At 44.9% G+C, this 22,667-nt stretch overlaps 1 protein-coding gene across 1 annotated transcript; it reads left to right on the forward strand.

Moving 5' to 3' along the window:
- Positions 1–649: 649 nt before the first annotated feature.
- LAMP3 (lysosomal associated membrane protein 3) lies at positions 650–21,823 on the forward strand. Its single transcript, XM_075418250.1, has 6 exons — positions 650–1,585; positions 6,115–6,956; positions 8,315–8,437; positions 11,898–11,955; positions 13,854–14,021; positions 16,936–21,823. The coding sequence occupies exons 1-6, from the start codon at positions 1,540–1,542 to the stop codon at positions 17,073–17,075; spliced, it is 1,377 nt and encodes a 458-aa protein (XP_075274365.1). The 5' UTR covers positions 650–1,539; the 3' UTR covers positions 17,076–21,823.
- Positions 21,824–22,667: the final 844 nt, after the last annotated feature.

The following is a 22,667-nucleotide window of genomic DNA, read 5'->3' on the forward strand; positions in this document are numbered from 1 at the left end:
TGTGTAGAACCACACTTTGTTTGAAATTTATAAAAATTATAACTAGTACAAAACATTGTGCTTGATGTCTCTATATGAAGTAACAAGTCAAATGAGCTTTCTTTCTATTCAAAATAAATGAGTATCAGTAAAGGCACGTCATCACAGCTGGAAAAAATCCACACATCTGTCCAATATAACTGTATTTGTCCAACACACGTGTCACAAATGACACAGTGGTTGTTTTCCTTCACACATCTCCCTTAGTTGTGTTCCTGAATCCCTGGGACTCAGGAAAGCACAGAGGCTCACACAGACAGTTCAGTTGCATACGCTAATGCTGCAGCAACAAGGCAAGGAAGTTGTAGGATAACTGCATTACAGTTACCCCTGAGAAATCTGCATAATCTTTGGCTACCAGTGGTTTGTTAGGGAGTGCTAATCGACCCAAATGCATATTGTGGATCATGTAGAAGGGCACGGATGTAAAAGTGAGGACGTAGAAACACAATGCAGATGGAGAAACCAAAACAAATTGGAACTAATTTCAGCTGGTATCCAGATTTCTGGGGGCAAACTTCACCTTGCTTGAGTTTTTAAGTCCTTGGCCTTAACGTGTTACTGCAGTGCAATATTGGTATGAGAAAAGGAAGAAGTAGGACCACACCAGATCCCGCGTGTGGGGCTTGCTTTGTTTCCCCCTCCCCAAGCTGGCCCCAAGGCTGGAAGCCCAGCCGCACGCGGGAGCAGGTGTGACGATGTCCTCTTGCAGATCTCTGGCGTGGAGCTCCACACGCCGGGATCTGCCTGCGCAGCTCCGCTCCCAGCTTGGCGTGGTTTGCAGGAGGCGCTTCACGGGACAGAGCTGGGGCATTGCTCTTTGCCGAGGAGTGTGTTTGGATGCAACGCGAATGGAGAGCCACACCGGCTGATCCACCTCCCACAGGGTCGGTCCTTGGAGCAGGACTGAACCAGCCAGCAAAGGCTGCCGGCAGTCCCCAGCTGGGACCAGAGCCTGCGTGGGGCTTTGCTCAGCTCTGTCTACTTCGAGCAGGTGCTCTGCGGAGATGGCTTAACATCATACCTCGCCTTTCTGTGCCTTAGCATAAAAGAAAGAGTTTGGCCTTTCTTCTCTTTTAAAGAGCCAGCACTTCGATAGAGCACACAGGGAAAGTACTGATTTACAGGTTGTAACCCTCCCCTGGGGTACAGCTGCTGTCTGCACCAGGTTATCAAAACTGGAGAGAGGAGCATGAAAATTCACCTGGTCTAGCAGAGCCCGAGGTCTCAGCTGCAGACCGAGAGCCCGTCCTCCCCCTCAGTTAGCCCCACAGCCCTTTCTGTTTTCACTTTCTTTCCTAATCATCTTTTATTTCCTTCCGCAGTAGTTTACAGACGAGAAGCATCGGTCTCCCCCTCTCTCTCCACCTCCTTTCCAGCCATGTGACTGAGCACTCCCTGCATCAAGTGAAACTTTTCAGTCCCCAGGAAACCTTGAGTCCCTTTCCACCCACTCTGCGGTGAGAAGCAGCACCCCTCGGACCTGCAGCTGTGCTGGCCATGGGGAGGAGTGCATGGTACTTCGTCTTCCTAACCTTCACCTGCGGTGAGTAACATCCCCCATCGTTTCTATCAGAAAAATGAGATAGACTATGCTAGTTGTGTTTCTTTACAGTCAGGTCAGCCCCTAAAAGACTGAAAACTTTAAATAGTTTTGTTGCTAGCCCTCAAGGTGCTTTTAATAAAGTCTTACTGCTAAGAAATAACTATAACTATAACCACAAGCCTTTGACACCAATTAATGAGAAATTTCTTTGCAACAACTAGCTTACAATAAGCTTCTCAGACAACGTGTTGTGGCATCCTCTGTGGAGCTGTACTGCTAGGAATATGAGCTGTCTTGGACTTCTGGGTCCCTTCAGTCTCCAAGTTGCAGCTGGAGTAGGCTTAGTCTGATGTTTTCCTGTATATTTTCCCTTGCACTTTGTGGTGACATAAACTCTGACTGTGTGATGGAGTCAGCTCGAAACAGTACTGGAAGCAGGCTTTTTTGGGCTTGCTTTCCTTAATTAAAAATAATTCCCAGACTGGCAGAAGTGACTGAAGGTCTTGAGTGAGACAAGTAGAAGAAAAACTAAGGGAGCGTTGCTCGAGCCATTCATTTGTCTGCACTGCAAGACACAGAGCACAATCAGGAAAGCAGGAGTGAGGCGGGGGCTTGGAGGAGGCAGGTTGGGGCTTATCTCAATGACAAACCACATCAAAGTCACCATTTGATCCTTAATGCTGCTCTGAAAATCTGGGGAGACAGCCTGGTCAAGAACATGTCCCAGCACAGCAAGTCATCCCTCAACACCTGCAGCAGTACAAAATCTGTCGTGTGAAAAAGGACAGAGCGTGATTTATTCTGTGTAATGGCTAAAGGTGTGAGCTCCCTGCTGGGGCGCGGGATTTCTGCGGTGTGTTTTGCCATTGGCATGCAGAGATCGCACAAGTAACAACCCTCGTCCCACTCCCAGCCCTATGAGCATGGAAGCAGCCCGGGGGCTCAACAACAAGCAGCTCCTACCGTATCCACTCTGCTTTCCCACACCCGTGCAATAGCTGGAGTCTGCTGAAGTAGCCCCAGAATGTGTACTGCAAAGGGAGAGCAAGCTCTGAGTGAGAGAGGTAGCACCGATAACTCAGTGGACAGCAAGGAAGTTTTCCATCAGGAAGAACTTGTTTCCTCAGCTCTTTATCCATTTTTGATCACTCCTTTCATAATTTGATGCCATGTTTTATTAACGCCACAAGGTCAAGCCTTTCTGTGCAGACAGGGAATTAAACACAATTACAGTTTAAGGGATAAAGGTCTGATGGGTTGGAGGTTTAAGAAACTGCTCCTGTGTTGGAGGTAAACTATGACAGTACGGAAACCTCTTAGGAAATCGTGGTGCTTTTCCAGTTCCTCAAGGACACAAACCAAAGCAGCCGGGGCCAGTGAGAGTGTTTGAAGTGACTGTAGGAGCCGTGTCAGGTTTTTGTGTCCACAACTATTACAAAACCAGTCAGCTAAACACAGGCATTTCTTCTGGGCAGCACAAAGCGGAACAGACCTGCTGGGCGGCTGAGCAGCATGAGCGTGTGGTTAGATGAGATGGGGAAAAAATCCCCGGCAAGTGCTTTTTGTTCACCCACTCCCTTACAAGCCGGCAGGCTGAGAAATGTCACAGCCAGACCATGGCACCGAGCACTCCGCTTCCCACCATAGTGCCTGGGAGCAGAGCAGTGACACTCCTTTGCTGGTATCGACTGAAACTTGTCACCAAAGCATGAAAATGGGGGCTCCAGGGCCCAGACTGGGGTTAGCCAATTTCTGAGAGCTGCCCTGATCTTTTTCTGGGCTTTGTTCTGCAGTGCTGCATGCATGGAGGCTTGCTGGGCAGAAACGCAGCCCTTGGCACTCGTAACGCACAACTTTGACACCGGGGTGAGGTGAGGGGGTTGCAGCTGCTTGCTCAGAAAGATACAGCCCAGGGAGCTTGCAAACCTCCAGCAAAATGTTGGTCGCATGAAGTTTTGAGCTGGCTTCATAGAAAAAAAAGGAGACTAACAGGGGAGGGGGACGCAGAGCTGCAATTCCTCGTTGCCGGCAGAGCCATGAGAAGGACTGCGATGGGGGCAGCTGTGCAGGTTCCTTTGCCAAGCCGTGCCAGGCTCCCCGAGAGGCAACGCTGCAACGCCGAGCGAGTCGTGGTGAAGCCTTCCAGGCCTTAGTTGGAGGGCGGTCAGGCACCCTGTGGGCCCACTGCCCCCTCACACAGCAAAGCCACCCAACCACCTCCAACAGCCACCCAGGAAGAGCTGAGACCATGAGGTGCAACCAGAGAGCCGTCCTCACCCATCCCTGGGAGCCCATGGCCAAATGTCTCTCGAGATGACGACCCAAACCAACAGGTTTAGCAGCGTGGCCATGCCCCGTCAGAAGCTACATAATGCTGGGGATTGCGTGGGAGGCTGGAGGAGAAGTCTGGCAGGTCACCAGGGAGCACGAGCCGCGGGCCACCCCAAAGACATTCCTGACTTTACCCCTCAGTGACCCAGTCAGGCTGGATGTATCTCTAATGAAAACCAGTTAAGGCTGAAATGACCTTTTGGGGAAAATGCATTTAAAAGCTATGGGTGGCATCCAAATATCAGTCAAATAACATTTCTCTCCATGTCTGTAAGATAAGTGATATCTGGTCAGTAATCAAAACCAATCTGTTAACTAAAAACTAAGAAGTACTGACTATTTAAGACTTGTGTAAATTTAAATATGGGTTGTTTTGCAGTCTTATAGGGGAAAAAAGAGTGAAAATTGCAACTTCTTTTTTGATTTTATTGTGCCGATATACACCAGCTATATGTAGCTACATCTGAGTGTGGCAGTTGCTCTGATTTTCCACTGGCACCCAGAGAAGGAGGGAAGTTATCTGCTTTTCAGCTCTGCCAGCAGGTGTGGTAAAGTCTAGGGGAAAGTGAGAAAATGAACTGAAGTATCATACTAATTATGGCATTTTTAGGTTCCTTCTGATAAAATTCACAACGAGAGCGATCTGTCCTGTCATTTTTGTGGCTTTTCAACTGTATCAAGTTGCACTTCTTTGATGGTAACAGCTACACTGGCAGTCAGGTATATTCTGTACAGCACAGAGGTGAAACCCAGGCAATTTTAGGAATATGCAGTGTACACCTACACTTCTGCTCTTCTCCAGCATAGCCATGTTTAAGGGAAGGCTGTGATGTGGCTTCAGATCTACACATCTGTCCTCCTTTCTTTGGTTTTGATCTTGAATTTGATTCAGAAGCCAATAGCTTTCATTATTCTTATTTGGTTTATATGTATTCTAAAATGGTGAGATTTTGTGAATTCAGCTACTGTTGCAGAGCTCTGTTCATGCTGAGTGAGAATAAATCGATGAAAGGAAGATTTCAGCCATTTCCACTCTGAATGTGCCTCTGGCCTTAATCAGTCCTAAAATCCGAGTCTCGGCAACCTGCCTGCCATAAACCTTTGACACCAATTAATGAGAAATTTCTTTGCAACAACTAGCTTACAACAAACTTCTCAGACAAAGCATTGTGGCATCCTCTGTGGAGCTGTACTGCTAGGAATATGAGCTGTCTTGGACTTCTGGGTCCCTTCAGTCTCCAAACTGAAGAATTCATCTCTGTCCTCCAGCTAATTTACGCTGTAAAACACCGGAAGATTTCTGCACATCCAGGAACGCATATATGTCAGTGATTCATGATTTATATTCACTTGACACCTTGTCTTTACGGCGTCTTGTTCCATACTCACAATCAAAGAATCAAGCAGAAGAGTTGTGACTTTCATCTATACTACAATGTACTTTTTCCACCTTTTCTTCACTTCATTATTTACAATTTTCTTAATTTCATTGTTTACATTTAGGAGCCAGAGATTTTCTTTTCAGTTCTGCAAAGGACATGTTTCTGTAAATGTTATAAGATGGAAGCATAATTTTGGTGCTGAACTATTTTAAAATTTAGTCCAAGAAGCCCCTGGATGCTGTACTCTGACAGTTGTTTCTCACTGCTGAAAGAGCATCACCAAGAGGGCTTGTCTTTCCTTGTTTGAAGCATCCCTTTGGGTACCTCCGAAGAGGAAGAACTTGAGGGTGCAAGCTGGTGTGGCTACAACATCGCCATAAATAAATATCTGGAATTTCCCTGCCTCCCAGACCGGTTTCCCAGACTATTCCGAATCACGTTATGACCATTATGCTGCCTCACTTCCTTCACACACACAAAATGTTCCTTTTCCCCATGCTTTGTTGGTAAGTAACCAGCCACCCCTTCACCTGTTACACCCAGGCTTCCACTGCACCTTCCTTAGATCTTGGTAGCTTTCTTCAAGCAAATCTTGCTGTACTACTGCCTGTTAGGGAATTCTTGTGCTGTCTGGGGATTGTGCAAGGTCTGCTCACACCTCGGTCATCCTCTGGCTCCTTCAGCAGTAAAAGCAGTGTGTGGGCAGCCGGGAGTCCATGCACTTCCACTGCGATGGGTAGTAATTATGTTGTGGGTGTCAACAGAAATGTTAAACATAAAGGTTTCTACACTAATGACTTGTTGGTTTCTCTGCAGCATTTTCCTCCTGCTTTGCCAAAGTGGCCCTGGGGACCATACTGTCTCCAGAAACCACATCCGTCCACCATACGGCTACTTCTGCTCAGTCACTTTCCCATTGTCATTCTTCATCCCATCAAGGCACCACAGCTCATTTTATCAGCACAGGCTCTCCTAAAACACCCATAAGCTATACAACAACAGTGCAGAGGACAGAGCAGCATCAGGTAACAACAGCACCAGGACATCACACAACAGCCCAGGCAGGAGCAACCACCATGCAAGTGACTGGCCAGACATCTCCCACGGGGGTATCCACAACCGCATCAGACAACGCAACCGCATCAGACAACGCAACCGCATCAGACAACGCAACTGCAGCAGACAACGCAACTGCAGCGGGTCATGCTACAACCCAGGCAATGGAAACAGTCACACCTGCAGTGAAGAACACAACCCAGCATCCTATGTCCTCAATCAAGCAAGCCACAACACATGTAAGCACAGAAATGACAGTGGCAGCCACAAACACAACCGTAAACCATACAACGCCATACACAGAAATGACGGCTGCTGCCGTAACTACTACAGCCATCACCATGCAAACTGTAAAGCCCATCACAGGGTCAGGAAATCAAACAACAGCGCCTAAAAGTCCAACAGCCACAGCTATGACCAACGCAACAACCATTCCTCCAGGGACTCAAACAACCATCCCATCTACTACGGTGACAGTGAGACCCACTCTTGCACCACGGCCTTCTCCCATCCCCACTGGCACATACACAGTTTCCAGTGGGAACAGGACCTGCATCAAAGCGGTCATGGGCCTGCAACTGATGGTTCAAAATACACAGAAGGTGAGGTGGAAGCACTACAAGGCTGAGTGCTGTAACGACTGTTTCTTCATTAGCTGGAATTTATTCTTCTTTCAAAGCAGTTTTCAGAAATTAGCTTGTATGATAAAAATAAGTTGTTTGCTACCAGCCTGAGGCCTTTGCTGTGCCACAGCATCTCAGCTGCTGTACTTTGGCTTCTGTGATGATGTCAGTGGGATGTACGGGTGCTTTCTTATCTCAGTGATGTATGTGTGGTAGCAACACTGGGGGGCAGGTCAGCCTTCAGCGTTATGTGTGTTTCCCATAATGGGAAACTAGTTAAAATTGGAATTGACTTCAGTAAAGGACTTGACATTGTGAGTTGCAATGAAAGCGAGAAATTGTCAGTTCACAGACCTGGATTCAGAGGTGGGTTGTCTTGATGCTGACGCGTGGAGATTTTAGGAACTGCCAGGCTGGATCAGAGCAGGGGTCCTGGGGAGCTGGTACCCTCTCCTAGCAGCGTTCCACTGTGAATGATTCAGCAAAAGATGTCATAAAACCCGAAATGGTGATTACGTCCCTCAGACTTACGGTTTTGTAGCCTCCATTATTACAGTATGTGGGGTTACATCCTCAGGCTCTGGAGTTCACACACCTCGAGCCATTCCCGCTAAAAATCCAATTATTCTTGTTTGGGGTCTGAATATTTCTAAGATAGGATGGGTATCTAACGTTGGTAAATGTAATATTCATCCCTCATCCTGGCAGAAGCCAGGCAGGGAGCACGATTCCCAACCTCACCAGCCCACAGCAAGACGTTCAGTACAGACGTAAGGTGTGTTTAAGATGCGACTGAAGGAGCCAGACTGTATGCAGGGCTGCAGAGCTCTCCTTTCAGACTACAGCGTGGGTTGGTGGACGCTAGAGATGAACTATTCAGTACATAAAGAGGTGGCCAGGGCGATACAAGGAGCAACACATGTCAAAGCTAATCTAACCCCTGCCTGCCTCTGTCTTGATTGTTCCTCTGCCTTCATGGACGAGTTCCTACTGCTTCCCCATTTTAAATTACCACTGGTGCTCATCTGACCCTGCTCTGAATCATATCAGTTCACCGAATGAGCAGAAAACTATTACCTTCGGCCAGCTTAACATGCTGGAACAGCTCGGTGACATGTCAGACAAGTGTTAGTGCTGGTTTACGCATGGGGAGTGACCCTGGCAGACAGCAATTAGGCTGCCAGCGCCTGTTCATTCACCAGGGCTGTTCATTCAGCCATACAGAGCCTGTCTGGAGAACAAACCCCAAACCACCAGCTATAAATCTCTGTGTGTTTCTTATTAAGTTTCCCCCCTCCTCCTCCTCAGCAGACCTGCAATGTCTCTTCTCTCCACAGAAGCGGATGGAGTACATGGCTGTCAACCCCAACGCGACGCAGACCTCTGGCAGCTGTGGGACGGTGCAGTCTGAGCTGAACATAACTTTCAGTGGAGGGTTTATAAACTTGACCTTTGTAAAGGTAACTGTTGCATTTATAGACAAGGAGTGCTTAGGATTGGGGAACTGGAACTTTGGCTGCATTTGATCCAGCTCATGCTGCGGGAAGAAGCATTTCATCTCTATGCTAGTTTTCCGCCTGTATGTAAGGCACTATTACTCCTGTCCTTCCCAAGAGGCTAGAATCATAGAAATACAGATTAATTCAGGTTGGAAAAGATCTCTGGAGGCCACCTGGTCCAACCCCCTGCTCAGAGCAGGGCTAACTTCAATGTTAAATCAGGTCTTGTCTATCTGAACTTTCAATTTGGGACGGTTCATATGTGTGACGAAGGGTAAGCACAGTGCCTTGCCATCCTTTGCTAGAAAGTGCTAGAGAACAGTGTTAAAGCTACCTGTCTAGCAACACAAAGTCTAGAAATAGCCTCAAGCAAAATCTGCATCTCATTTTTACATAGGTAAAAATCTAGTGGGAGGAAAGGCCAGGTCGGGTGTTCGTGTTGGAATGGGACAGAGGGAATGGGTTTGGGACTGGAGTCCCTGTGCAGGAACAAGGGGTGTGTGCCGGGTGCTCTGACTCACGCTCTCCAGTTGCTCTTACGAAATGGTGTCACAGGGGCCACCTGCACGCAGGTGAGGTTAGTCATTTGTTTTCCATAAATGCCAAATATCACCACTGTCCAGCCAAAAGCCAGCTGTGGTTGGTAAATCCAAAGAGCAGCCTGCACAGTTTCAAGGACCCCCGGCCCATCCACAGCTGAAGGGGCCCAATTTTATCTAATTTCTGAGTGGAAAATTCCAAACAACTGAACTACCACCAAGCTGTAGATAAGTGCCCTTAAAATGCACTAGACCCTGGAGACTTATAAATATACAGAAACTTGGTCAAGAGAGAGGCCCATGCTTACGTAGTGGCAAAAGGAGGAGTTTTTTGACATGGTATTTGTTGATACCCTGTTCCATGCTGGGACCGTATCGTAAGTGGATGAGGTTTTAACATTAGCTACGAAGAGTGCTGCTGACATTACAGCCACGGGAGAAAATGGCCGAGTGCAGCCATCTTCTTGCTTCCCCAAACATTTACATTGTTTGCACATTTTAGGAGGCAGCACGTGGTAACATTTCTGTGGAAGCTTAAACGGCTGGATGGTGAATCCAGCAGGGCTAAAGACAGAATTTAGTACTGTGTGTAAAGTCATTAATGGGCAGGAGGTTGGATCCCACCAGACTCTGAGTGTAACGTGCGTTAAAGCCATGTCCTGGAACATCCATAGCAGCTCAGAGCTGCACCTGGCCATCACTGCTGATCCGTGTCCTTCAGTTAATCAAACCAAAACATCAATGTTGCAGCCTGGTTCTAAGCTCAAATTAGTGACAACTAAGAAAAATACAAATGGTAATCAGTCACCATCTTCAGTTCAACTGGAGGCCAGCAGGTCCTCGGAAATTCGATACATTTCTACAGAAAGTCCAAGTGAGAGCAAATTATACCCACCAGAGTCATTAATGCTCGAGCAGAGGAAAGATTTCAACTAATAATCATCTTGATCTTAGTTTATGGTAGAAAGTTTTCTGAAAGTTACAGAGAAAAAAGTGAATTAAAAAATCAAGGAGGCATTTTAAAGCAAAGGTTCAGTTCAGCCGATGAGTGTTTGCTTTCAACGTACGCTTCCTGCAACAAGGGGTGCATTTCTGTGTTACAAGGATGCTTGGAAAAAGTCTGGTGATTCAAGTACCCATGAAAGCCCCAACTTGCAGCAGTGCTAAGGAGAGTAATATGAACCTTTAGGAGGTACTTGACCTGTCTTGCCCTGAAAAAGGTGGTTACTGGCACAGCATTAGACAATACGCCCTTCTCTTAAAGATAAGCCTCAAGAGCACAGCAGGGCTTGGCTTGGACTTCTTTGCAATTCGAGTTGCTGTTTTTTATGTATTTGGCCCCACAGCCTCTCTAACTGCTTTGAACCAGGAGTGGTCCAGCGATGGCACTTCTGATATTCACCGGTGACAGAGGAGCTGGATGAGGCCCCGGGGCTGCAGTGCCGGTGCGGGGTAGCAGGAGGTGAGCGGCCGGCTCAGCACTCACCGCTGCCAGCTGCCTTTTGCAAAGAACTTGAAAAAAGGAAGTTTTGTAACCAACCCACAAGGCACGAAGTGGGAGCAGGTGTCTTCCCCGAGCAAAGTTATTAACTGCAGCCAAACAGAACACAGCGCTGCTGCCAAAAAATGGCAATATTTGACCTATTTATGTCTTTAGGTAGGAATAATGCTGAGAACCTCTTTTCTGGTGTATTTCTTTCTTAAACTTTCCCAATCCATCCTACCAGCTTTTAAACTGCAGAACGTTAAACCTGGGTGCACAGGAGACATTCCCGTCTGCTGCCATTTATCCACCAGCTGCACTCACCAGTCCCTGTGCACTCACAGTTGGAATTAAAATTAATAGTGGGCTGCTACGTAAAGACTCACCTTACCTTCCAACGCTGCCACCAGGGAAAAGCTCCCAGGGCTGGCTCTCACTGTGTGACTGTCTAGGGGAGGACAGCGGTCTGGTCACAGCAGGGTTTTAGGGCACAGACAGGCAGGACGCTCGGCTGGAAATTTCGCTCGGTGCTGCGGTACCAGGTGCTTTCCATGTCGGCAGGCTGTAGACATACGAAACAAAGCCAGCCAGCACCGACAGCGTCAGCAGGGTGGAAAAAACAGTGATTTCTCCCCTACGCAGACACATCCACAACCAACAACATGCTGTTTCCTCATTGTAGTAACTACTGTTGGCAGATAAAATGGGGAATAAGTGGTCCTAGCATGAGATGAGCTGCCGGCTCTCAGCATGTTGCTGACCTCTCCCAGTTCAAAACAACGATGAGCGTGGAAGCACGGCTCCTTTCTGCAGTTTGCTCACACAAAGGGCATCTATGCATAAAGTGCATTGCAGAGTCCTGAGTACTTCTAAAGGTGTTGGCTTAGGTCCTGCAAGCAGCCAGACCGCAGCTCAGCATGGATGAACTTGGTGCAGGATTACTCCTGAGAGCACTGCAGGGACTCTCAATGAACGCAGAACCGGTGAATAAAAATAAAATGGCCTTATCACATGCCTGTTCACTTGTGCAGTGTATACGATTTGCCTAACTCCTTCCTACTTTTAGTTTCCACAAGTATCACACAAATGTCTAGCTTGAGCAGTGTGTGTGAAATCACACCTGCACAGTCCGACTTCACTGAGCTGAGCAGAACTGGTGCTGTAGCTGGGACAGCCGCATGACACTGGTTTCTCAGCTATTAGATGGGGTGATTTGGAAAAGGAAAAGTGATACGTCCAGTCAAGGTGGTTCTTGGGTCTTGAAGGTGATGCTTTAAAATGTGTTTCTTTGGGAAATTGTGACTGTTTTGCTGTGACGAACTGTATTTTTTTTTTTCACAAATATGAGGACCTATTGCGAATTAAGATTTTTTTTTTTTTTTTTTTTTTTTTTTTGCAGCAAGCTCCAACCTACTCTGTCAGTAAAATTGAGATCAGATTACAGTTATCTTCTGAAGGTCAGTGATTTGACACTGTTTTAATTTCATATCAAACTGCTCTGGGTGTGGAATAGGCTTTCATATCCTTAATACACTGGATTTCACATATTTTGTGTTTTATCAGGCTTTCAATATGTCATTCACCTAAATCTTACGGCATGCAAATGGAGGAGAAGGGGCCGGGCTGCAGTTTCATCAGAATTTTTCAATTTTCTTTTTGTCCTCAAAAACCTTCCCTTCCCCACCTCTTTCAGAACAGAGATTACTTCATACCTAAATTTAAGGTACAAAGCAGTCCTCAAAGTTTTTATCTGCAAACACACAAGAACGCTGTGACTCCAGTTCAGTTGCATGTGTCTTTGCAATCTAATGAGCAAACTAAATGAACATAGTATCTGGATCACAGAAATGCAGAGCTGGATCCAGATTTCAAATACACCAACACAGAGAGAAGGTGTGTCTGACATTTTGGTTTGGCAAAAATAGAACTGGACCCAGGCGGAGGTCCTTCCAACCAACCTGAAATCTTAGACCTTGCCTGTGCTCTTCTCAGGCAATTGGATTTTATTTTTCTTATCCAGCTCTGCTTCTCATCATTCGAACAGTCAGGAGCTGCCCTAGATGCTACGTCTCAAGAAATGCTAAGAGAACATCACTTAGGTCAGAGAGAAAAGTTCTAAGCCATCACTTCAGATTTTCTCTGACATGAATTTTGCACAAATTCTTGCCAATATATCAAATCTGTGACAGGTTAATGACTATTACATCCCTTGTCTGTTTGTTTCTCATAAGTATTTGGACAGACTTCTGTCCCTGAAAGAACAAAAACAGGAGCTCGACCAGGTGTGTCCTAATAGCACTGAGCTTCCAGAAAGCTTTCTGAAAGCTCAGTGCCTATTTGTCTTCTCACTGATGAGCACTTTTATTAACTCAAGTGGAGCCTATTCTGATCTACAGCAATTAAAGTAAAGGAAAAGCTGATCCAGAGGATGCATCTCCTAAGGATGTTCTCAGTCTAAATCACCAGAGTTTTCCTGTGCATTGCTAAGTGCAAATTGCAGCCAATACAAACTAATCAGCCTAATCCCAAGTTTTAAAATTCTCAGATACGCTTTGAGGCCTCGACAGTGGTGCTGGCAAGAGCCGTTGCTATCCCTGCCTGTGATGTTGCCATTCCATAGTCCACCAGCAATATTTTCGAAGTGAGGAAGCCCGTATCTTTTCTAAGATAAAAATGACTGAATTCACTGTATCAGTACCCACTGGTGTACTGATTTTGACTGAAGAGGACCAAGAGTATGCTGCACACTGTTGTGCTGGCAGATGTGGTTGAGATACAGCGATGCAGAGTTGGTGATATGGATGATTTTGTCTTGAACTGGTACATCTGCTTTCAAAGGAGGATCTGCAAAAAGGATATGCCCCGGCTATATCTTTTCACACTTTGCCCTTGACCCATATTTTCTGTAAAGTTCTGTGACACAGAAATATGTTTAAAAACCCATTTAATCCATAAAGAAATACAGACTAGGTGTGTCAAATTCCCATGCTAGAGTTGGTATCTGTTTCATCTGGAAATAGCCATGCTGGAGACTTAAGATAGTTTTATGCTCCTGTGAGAATCCCAACCCCCTCTTGCAGACTCAGGTTGTCCAACTATGATATGAAGAAGCATCTGAAATTTTAGCCACTTTTTGAGACCCAGGCTCAGCTGAGTTGGCCACTGATACTTAAAGCACTTGTTTAAACATGGAAGAAATGTAACTGGCACATTATGGTGAAAATGTCCATGCTTTTGTCACATCTGTGACCGCTGCTCTGCCAAAGCACCGGGGATCCTCCTTTTTATCTCAGAAAGATGTTGGTTCCAACACACCTAGTGTGGATTCTCATTTCTCTCTCTTTATGGTCTCCAGGTATGCTTTACAATGCAACCATACGCGAGAAGCTGTTTACAACAAAGCTGGGGAATTCCTTTAAGTGTGCCAGCAAGCAAACCTTCAGCTTGCTGAAGGACTTCCAGCTACTCTTTGTTCATATGCAGCTTCAGGCGTTCGATATTGTCAGTAACCAGTTTGGCAAAGGTAAGTAGCAGGATACCTTTTCTATCCTTCCCAGATCTACATGTCAGCACTCTCATGTCAGCCTGATAGATGTAATCTGCCAGGTTATAGCCATACGCGTGTGCTGATCCTGTTACACCTATAGCACAATCACAGCTCTGTGGTAGTTCTCAAATAATGTAATCTGCCCGCTGCAGTATTCTCACCCTTTTCTGAATCATTTTCAACACAGTCCTAATACCTATGGAAGATGGAAAATTATCTTTTCCTCCTGTATTCAGTACCTTCTTTTCACCTTCTCATTAAAAATGCTTAACTCTACAGCCACAATTTTATTCTTCACCCATTTTCTCCCAGAGCAAGCGGAGGTGTGTTCACCACCATTGCATTGCCCACACCCCTACGCACAGTTCAGTTCAAGGTCACTGTTCTCAATACAGTCAGATTTTAGCTATTTTGAAAGGCTCTTCACACTCATGATGTCCCACAGCTGCAGCAGCAAAACTGTCAACTAATAAGGGATATTTGTGAATGCAGGATGACACTTTCAGAGCTGCTGTGTCTAGACATGACGAAATTTGCTCCTGAGGATAAGCACAATTGACATGCTCCCGGCTTCAAAATTAAATGTGATTCTCATCTCTGCAATTTGTCTTGAGTACAGCCACAAAGAGACAACCATGTAGTAAAAGATAGAGACAAACCAGTACCGACCCCCCGGTGCCTGGATTGCCCACACTGGGAGAAAGTACACAGGCTCATCACAACTTCTTCCCCACACCCACACCTGGGGTTTCTTCCACAGGGAAATGAGAAGTCGTCATCCTGGTTTCTTGTCCAGAGAGGTGACTAGATGGTAACCTGTGGTCTCTTTCAAATGGCACAAATTTACATTTCTGTGACTTCCTCTCGGGGTGTTTCCATACAAGAACTCGGCCATGAAATAGTTATGAAACTGTTATGTACCTCTGCTGCATATGAAGATTTTGAAAGACAAAATCCGCAGTGAAGGAATGGCTTTGTACACATCATCAGCCTCCTCCCCTCGGGTTTCTCAAGACTGGAAGTTTCACTTCTGTTGCTCCTGATTTGCTTATCTTTAAAAGGGGAAGAAAAAGAAAACACTAGTTGTCCTTGGTTTCATGTTCTTTACAATTTTGTACAGACCGCAGTAGCGTTACATCAATAGCTTGGCCTGTTTGAGTCTGGAAAGCTGTAAAAGTGTCTTCTGAACTACACTTCAGTATATCAGAAACAATTCCTAGAGTTCATAGCCCAAGGTTTTGTCAAAGCAAAATGGCCAATTCAAACATCTCTGGCTTTTACTATACTCATATGCAAATACTTTTCAGCTCACTTCCTTAACAGCAGATTGCATTAACCAGACAAAGCTTTTAAAAGGCAGCATCTAGCAGAACGCTGATGCCTTTGGCTTTGTGGATTTGCATCATATAAAATCAGAATCTGGAACAGAAGAGAAGAGAGCTGGATTTTGGGGAAAGCCCCATGAAGGCTCTGCAGCTGTGACATGATGTCATGTGCTCTAGATGCTCCCTGGGCTAAGTGCCCACCACTGGCCTAGAGATTCCCACTGGGGAAAAGCCCAGGCTAAGCTACAATCTGTGCCAGCATCGTCATCAGAATTAGGTAATAACAGCAGACGCTTCTGTCTTAGAGCACTGTTGAAATCTGCCTTGAAATAGTGACAGGGAATGGAAGGGACAGAGGGTGTTGGATCGCCCTGGGTATAAACCAGATTCACTACTGAGCTGGGGTATACTGTGGGGTTTAGCTGATCAAGCTACCCTACTTAGAGAATAGTTTGCTACTCAGGTGCCACTCAAAGCATCATGCTAGAGGTCTGTCTTTCCCTGGAGCCCGAGGAAGGACTGTTCCTACAGACCAGATGGAAGATGCAGGTCTGATTCTGTTCTGGGACAGGAGGTTAGTGATCATTCCCAGACCTTGTCTTTGCTCCCAAGGCTACGCTTGTTGTATTGTGAATTTGAGACAGATCCTGCCATTGTTACTTGGGTAAATGTTCCATTGATGTCAGTGACACAGATGGTGCAGTGTCTCCATAGGAAAGCTGCCAATTTACCCCAATCTAGATGTTCATTTTTAAGTAATGATTTTCCATTTAATGATAGGATGACTTGAATATTCATTTGGGTAGGGACTGGCTGAGGAGGTCAGAATTTGTCCCCTCCGTAGCTAAGAGATATGTTCAGAGTGAATATATATTTGGATGGTTCTTAAAAGATATTATTTGTGCCAAAACCTTTTCTGACATCATCATATGTACAGTAAAATTACAATGGTACTCTTAAAGCAACTCCCTGGTCTAAGTCGAAGGCTTCTGCCTTCCTAATCTCTTGATGTGCTGAGTTAGCCATAATATCCATAATATCCACAAATATTCCAAATGAAAGGCAGAGAACAATTAGAATTTGATTTTTCTTAGGAAACGCTGCCTTAACTAGCAGCCTGGCTGTGCTAATGATCCTTTTTACTGGGCAGAAGAAATTAGATGCCACATAGGAGCAGTTTTTGTCTACGCAGGGTGTGCATTGCTCTTTATTTTCAGACTTGCACTTTGTAGTGTGATGCTCCACAGCTGCTATCAGCAAGAAAGCCTCCTGCTGTGCATGCACTGAGCTTGATGGTAAAATACTGACTGCGGACGTGAAAGAGCAGAGTCATTCTCCAGTGAAGCATGCAGCTATTTCGAAAGAGGCAAGCATTGTTTTCTTGAGATAAGATTCATCACAGATAAAAATGTATTAGCCATAGCTCAGCAAAAAGAAAGAAAAAAAGAAAACAAGGTTTTGAGATCTTCTGGCTTGTATTTGCTAACTTTTCCGGAATATAGATGAATAGTCTGGGAGTACAGTGTTCTGCTATAACAAATTCTCTGATCTCCTTTTACTTTCAGAAGAAGAATGTCTTCCTGATAAAAACAGCAAAGCAGTTCCCATCGTGGTGGGCCTCAGTATCCTGGGATTGTTTGTCATTGTGTTTGCCACATTCCTGATTTCCCGAAGAAAGCCGCATAGAGGATATGAACGTATCTGAGGTGCCCTTGTACTTCCAAATGTGCATAGCAAGATAAGAGTTTTAGCTTCTACCTGGTAATCTCACTGCCCTGAAGCCATATTTTTAAGTGAGGTGACACCGTGTGTTTAAAGCTAATGAATATTTCTGGAAGCAATTTCTTTAAGGTGGGAAGGAGAGAACTCGCATCATCCACTTCAAGCTGTTCTTAGCATCTAATTTAGATGTAGTCCAGAGGACCAAAGCGAGGAGCCTAAATTCTTTATATTATCAACAAAGGAGGCAATTCATACCACCTAAGTCAGATGCCTAAAAATAGCTTAAAGTGGACAGTATGACCATCCCCCAGAAAATCAATCAGATTTATTAAAGATGGTATTTAGATTTATTAAAATAGATGAGTCCAGTGATACAACCTTCAAGTGAATAAATCAGAGGTCCACATCTACAGACAACCCTGTTAAATTGGAGCTCAGTGAAAGCCTTGTGGGAACACTGTCTATGCTGAAGTCTCAGGGCAAGTATAAGTGTGACTTGCATCCATAAGCAAATCCTCACCTGTCCTGTAAATACCAGGGTTACATTTCATAAGTTCTTGTTTTTTCCTACTAAGCCCTTCCAAAGAACTCCATGGTAATACAGGATTCACTCTGGAGGCAGCATTTTTAGAAAATTTTCTAGTTTCCAGTGACTGTGTATGCAAATAAGATTACACAACTGAGGTCACACAGGGTCTGCCCAACCGTATGCCAAAATGATCACTTGTCGTTGCTCCTGTCAGCCCTGCTGCAAAGCTGTCTGAGCGTCTTGCCAGTAGCTGTCGAACTGCAGCCTCACAAAGCACAGCGCGTTAGAGCAATCTGGCGTTGGTCAGTTTATCCTGAAGTGTTCTGTGGCAAACTGCCCAATCCGGGAGCTGACTGACAGGCAGCCGAGATGTCTGTGCAGCAGAACTGGGCAGGTGTTCGGAGGCAGCGACTCCATCCGTTTGCCACACCAGGCCAAGCCACCCCACTTGCTGATCGGCGCTCAAGGCGCGGCATCCCTTTGCCACATTTGCGACACAACGCAGAGAAAGCTAACTGGAGGGTCTGAAAGCGCTGGGACACGTGGGCTGGTGCTGAGGATGCCAGTGCAATAGATGGGGACTGGGGCGAATTTGCTGGATAAATTCAAGGAGCTTAATATTTCGTGGTCTTGTGAGAGCTCATGAGTCACCCACTTCCTGTTCAGACACGGACCTGGCACAGTGACGGCCACTGAACTCAGTAACTGTCGCTCTGCTGAGATGGCAGCACTGTGGTCTCTCTTGACCCGGGAACACACCACACTCACTGACAATGCCAGCGATCAAGGGACCGCAATTGTGGCAGATGGGCACAAGGTCCATGAGCAAATGGAAATCCCTTGATGCTGTATGTTCAGGGATTCGGTGGGAAATAAAAGCTTGCACGGGTCTCAGACGAGCTCTCTGCCCCAGAGTGAATGCTCTCCAGTGTGCTTACAGCTGAGCAGCTGGATTTTCATACGGAAATAATTTGGAGTTGCTTTATAGAGCACTAATTGATAGGCTCTGTAGTCTATTTCCCGCTAAGCCAATGATGAAGGCATGAAAGTAGTAATTGCTTTTAAGCTTAAGTTCAGCTAATATTCTTTATTGTAACAAGGAAAATCTTCTTGTCACAAAATATTTACAAAGCTAAACATACGCACAAATGTGCACATACACATACACACGCGTGCACACACCACACAATCTGTTCACTGCAGCAAATGACATCAAAATGATAAGAAATTATATATTCAAACATTTACAAAAGAGAAAATTATATCAAATAAGAGTACACAGCTTCCATAGGATTTAGAATAATGGCTTAAATTTTAACAATAAAAGTTTTGCCTGGAAAAGGACTGTGGAACGGCACCCACTAAACAAAAGAAAGACTGAAGTTATCTGCAAAATTTCCTTGTTGTTTGTTTAATCTGGATCTAAACAAAGTAGAAATACTGGGAGCTAATTTAACTTCCACTAATAATGGCCCAAATGCTGAGCAATTATTAATGGTGATGGAACCTTAATGGATTTTCACTGGCCATAACTGACGAAAATATCTTGTGAGTTTAATTTCCCTTAAGTATTTTTAAAATAGTTTTGATATTTTACTAGTATTTAACCATTGAGAGTTTACTTATTTAACTGAAGATAGAAAAGAAATCCTTCCATTCCAGTAATTACTGGAAGATGCTGGTCTGCGTCAAGCAGGAAACAGGATCATACTGTTCCACAATCAACATGACACGTAGCTGTGGAAGTAATTAGCAGTCTCCAGAAATGTTCCTTTTGAGTGTGAATAAACCAACAAATAAGAAAAATAAAGACAGTTTTGAAGCACTTTTGCACTCAGAGAAACATAAGACAGAAGTCAGAACCAGCTGTGAGCAAGGGAGGCAGCTGAATGCCATTATAAGGTAAATTAGCACAAGAAAGAGAATACTAAAGTTTCAAACCTTTAATACAGATACAGTGATTTGAACTGTATTTGGTTGAATACTCCAAAAGCATTGTTTTGTAAAAGCTTCCAGCACTGTTAGTATTGCTTAGTGAACTTTATTTAGCTTATTTTCACCCTTCTTCCTTCTTCCTTCCCACCCCAGTTGGACACTAGAGAATTGATGAGATGTCCAGCAGGAAAGGTAAATACATGGAAGAACTTCCATTTGCAAATGAGCCTCTGTATGCAGTAGTGGTGCTACTGTCCCAAACCGTTACATGTGGACATTTTAACAACCAACACTGACGAAAAATCTCAGCACCGCACAGGAGCTGACCCTAAGCTGTTCTGACTAGTGATCAACAGACATCTTCCCCACTCAGAACTAAGTCCTCTTTCACATGTTTGACTTGTTGGGTGGCACGATCTGTACAGTTTGTTACTTCTACCCATACGGATATAGCATTTTCTTGTTATGTTCTGTACTGAAAAATCTCTTTATGTTAACATTCAGTCTTTTACCATTTGATATCAACATGAGGAGAGAAAATTGTTCTTACTGACTGACAGTTCTGTGTTTAATCTTGTGACACCCTCTGGCATTTTTACTGATGATTCAAGGTTAATGATTTTTTTCCCTGCACTTCTTTCTTTCTACCATGAATGAAACTGCTGGTATTGGACAATGCTTGGATTTGGGTTTACCTGATTTGATCTTATGCCTTTTGTTGCTATTATTTGATTGCTATTTTTCTGAAGCTGCACACTGCCCTTTCTAGCTGAATAGTACTCTGGGCTTGCTCTGAACGGCACAGGTGAAGTGCACGTGGTATAAACCGATGAAATAATTGGATGCTCCCATGAAAAGCTGCCAATATGCTGCAAAATTAATCCAATGGAGTTGGTGCTTTACAGTAGTGGAGGATCCACTGGAGAACTCCTTACTGCATCAGGAGATCCCAGCCCTGAATTGCAGCCTTTCTCCCGCCTGCAGCCCAGCCCGGATGCCGTCGCCTCCCTCCCTGACCACAACACACACCAACAGCCTGCAGCAGGGATGCGTCTCAGCACGCCAGCACAGAAGGGACTGTTGCTTCTCTGAATTTAAATGCTGAATCAGAATTAGATAGGCCAGCTGCACCATGAGTCGCCATGTGCAGGCTTTAAAGCTGATGCCGGTATTTATTTTTCTGCCAGAATTTAGGTTGATATTTGGCTGGCACTTTTTTTCTAATGGAGGTCCTCCTCCCAGTGGGAAGACTCTATAAGTGTAATTGGTTTTGGTTGCCAGGCTTCGTCTTTTAAACATCTTGTCTGAGGAAACATTTTGAGCAAAAAGTCCCTAAAAGAGCACCATCAAAGAAGAGGCTCTTACAATAAACCAGCTGTACACTAGGTGGGTCATCACTGTCACACCATGGGCAGCAGTGCATGGTTTCTTTGCTTCCTATTGATATGGATGTAGATTAAAACAGCAATTTCTAAGCCTGGGAGATTGCTTCCCTTCCAGGGCTGCTCCTTGCCACAGCCAGGCTCTTGTTCAGCAACTTGCTCACTGCCTGGGACAGGGATTCACCAACCAACATGCCCTAAAAATCCTCATGCTAAAACCCTTCACAGAGTCAGCACGAGCCCATGTACCCAGAGAGCTGAGAGAAGAGCAGAGTGTGCTGTGTGAGGGGACAAGGCTGCAGCTGGCTCCCAGAGCGACCAGCAGTGCTGGCCTCAGCAGCCCCAGCACACTTTATTCCCCCAGTTGCGGACTCAGATCAAACCACCCCTGAACCAGAAGATGCTGATCATGACGACATGATGCATCCCATCAGGGAAGCTATGCTTAACTTGCTCGCAGGCATGTGCTGGTCAGGACACCGTGGGGCCACTCCTGGAAATTAGGAGGTGAGCACATCCCTACAGCTCCCTGATGCTCTGCTGCACCTCTCAGCCCAGAGCATTTGCTGTGGTCTCTTGCACACCCAACGTAGACACAAGGGCATCCCATGAGCGTGATGATGTCATACTTAACCAAATCACCAAGGAGTTTATAAAGCAAGAGTTATTTTCTTCCAGTGCTTTTTTCTCTCTGATAGATAAAGTCCAAATTAAAAAACAGCTGTTCATTCTGGTTGAAAGGGAGATGTAAAGGAGCATCTTGAGTGTATGAAGATGGTTTGGTTGACCATTTATAGCTTGCTATAATATAAGGTTGCTTAAAAATAGTTTGCTATGAGAAGCAAAACATGCTCTTTATTTTTATATTATTGGTGTTTCTGTAATAAAGGCTGTATTTAGTCACTAATTTCTGTGCAATTATTTTATCTCGCAAGTGCTTCCTTACCTAAACTGTTTAAAACACAAGTACAACCTAACAAACAGGCAGGGTTCTGTGGGCTCTGGACACAAGCCACAGACATAGATATGCTTATATCCTAGCCATAACTTTGATAATTATTTCTTCTGTGGCTTGGGCAGCTCTTCTGACATTTCTATCTTTGTTTCGTCAGCATTACCAAAAAAAAAAAAAGGTTATTGAAAATATTATGCGGTTTTCTGTTAATCTCCCCACAACTTCCAGAGCATCTGAATTCACTCTGGTTCTTTATACAACTAGATCTCTTTTTGTTTCCTATTGGTCTGATACGAACAGACCATAACTCACAGCAGATGTGATGGACGCGTGTTACTTTATGTTTAAACTTCTTTCACAGATAATAATCTTAGGAATTATGATAATAATCTTTTGAGGAGAATGCGTCCTTTCAATGTGCAGTTACAGAAACTAGAGGAAATAAATAGCTTGGAAAACACCACACATAAACTTCAGCATTCAAAAGCTTCTATGTTGGTTAAAGGAATTTCCCAAAGGATGGGGGCTAGACTAGGTGATCTGCAAAGGTCCTTTCCAACCCAAACCAGTCTATGACTCTATGTGACTTTGCTGTGATTTTGCTGTTTGTCACATCAACAGCCAGCTTAAAATACCATAACTATAGGACAACTGCCTGACGTAAACTTCTTCAATAAAAGGGGACACACAAAAATTCTTCAGTTTCGTCTTTAAAGGTTTTTCAGAGAAAGCTGAAAACAAATCTGTCCAGATCTACGTTTGGCTAACAGCTGC

This window comes from Opisthocomus hoazin, chromosome 4 (genome assembly GCF_030867145.1).
Source record: "Opisthocomus hoazin isolate bOpiHoa1 chromosome 4, bOpiHoa1.hap1, whole genome shotgun sequence".
Taxonomy (NCBI): Eukaryota; Metazoa; Chordata; class Aves; order Opisthocomiformes; family Opisthocomidae; genus Opisthocomus; species Opisthocomus hoazin.

Bases quoted from the DNA above. Each gene is read 5' to 3' on its own strand.
- LAMP3 (XM_075418250.1), top strand. From the start codon at position 1,540: ATGGGGAGGAGTGCATGGTACTTCGTCTTCCTAACCTTCACCTGCG. The intron at 6,957-8,314 runs GTGAGGTGGAAG...TTCTCTCCACAG, and splicing joins TGGTTCAAAATACACAGAAG to AAGCGGATGGAGTACATGGC. The intron at 14,022-16,935 runs GTAAGTAGCAGG...TTTTACTTTCAG, and splicing joins CAGTAACCAGTTTGGCAAAG to AAGAAGAATGTCTTCCTGAT.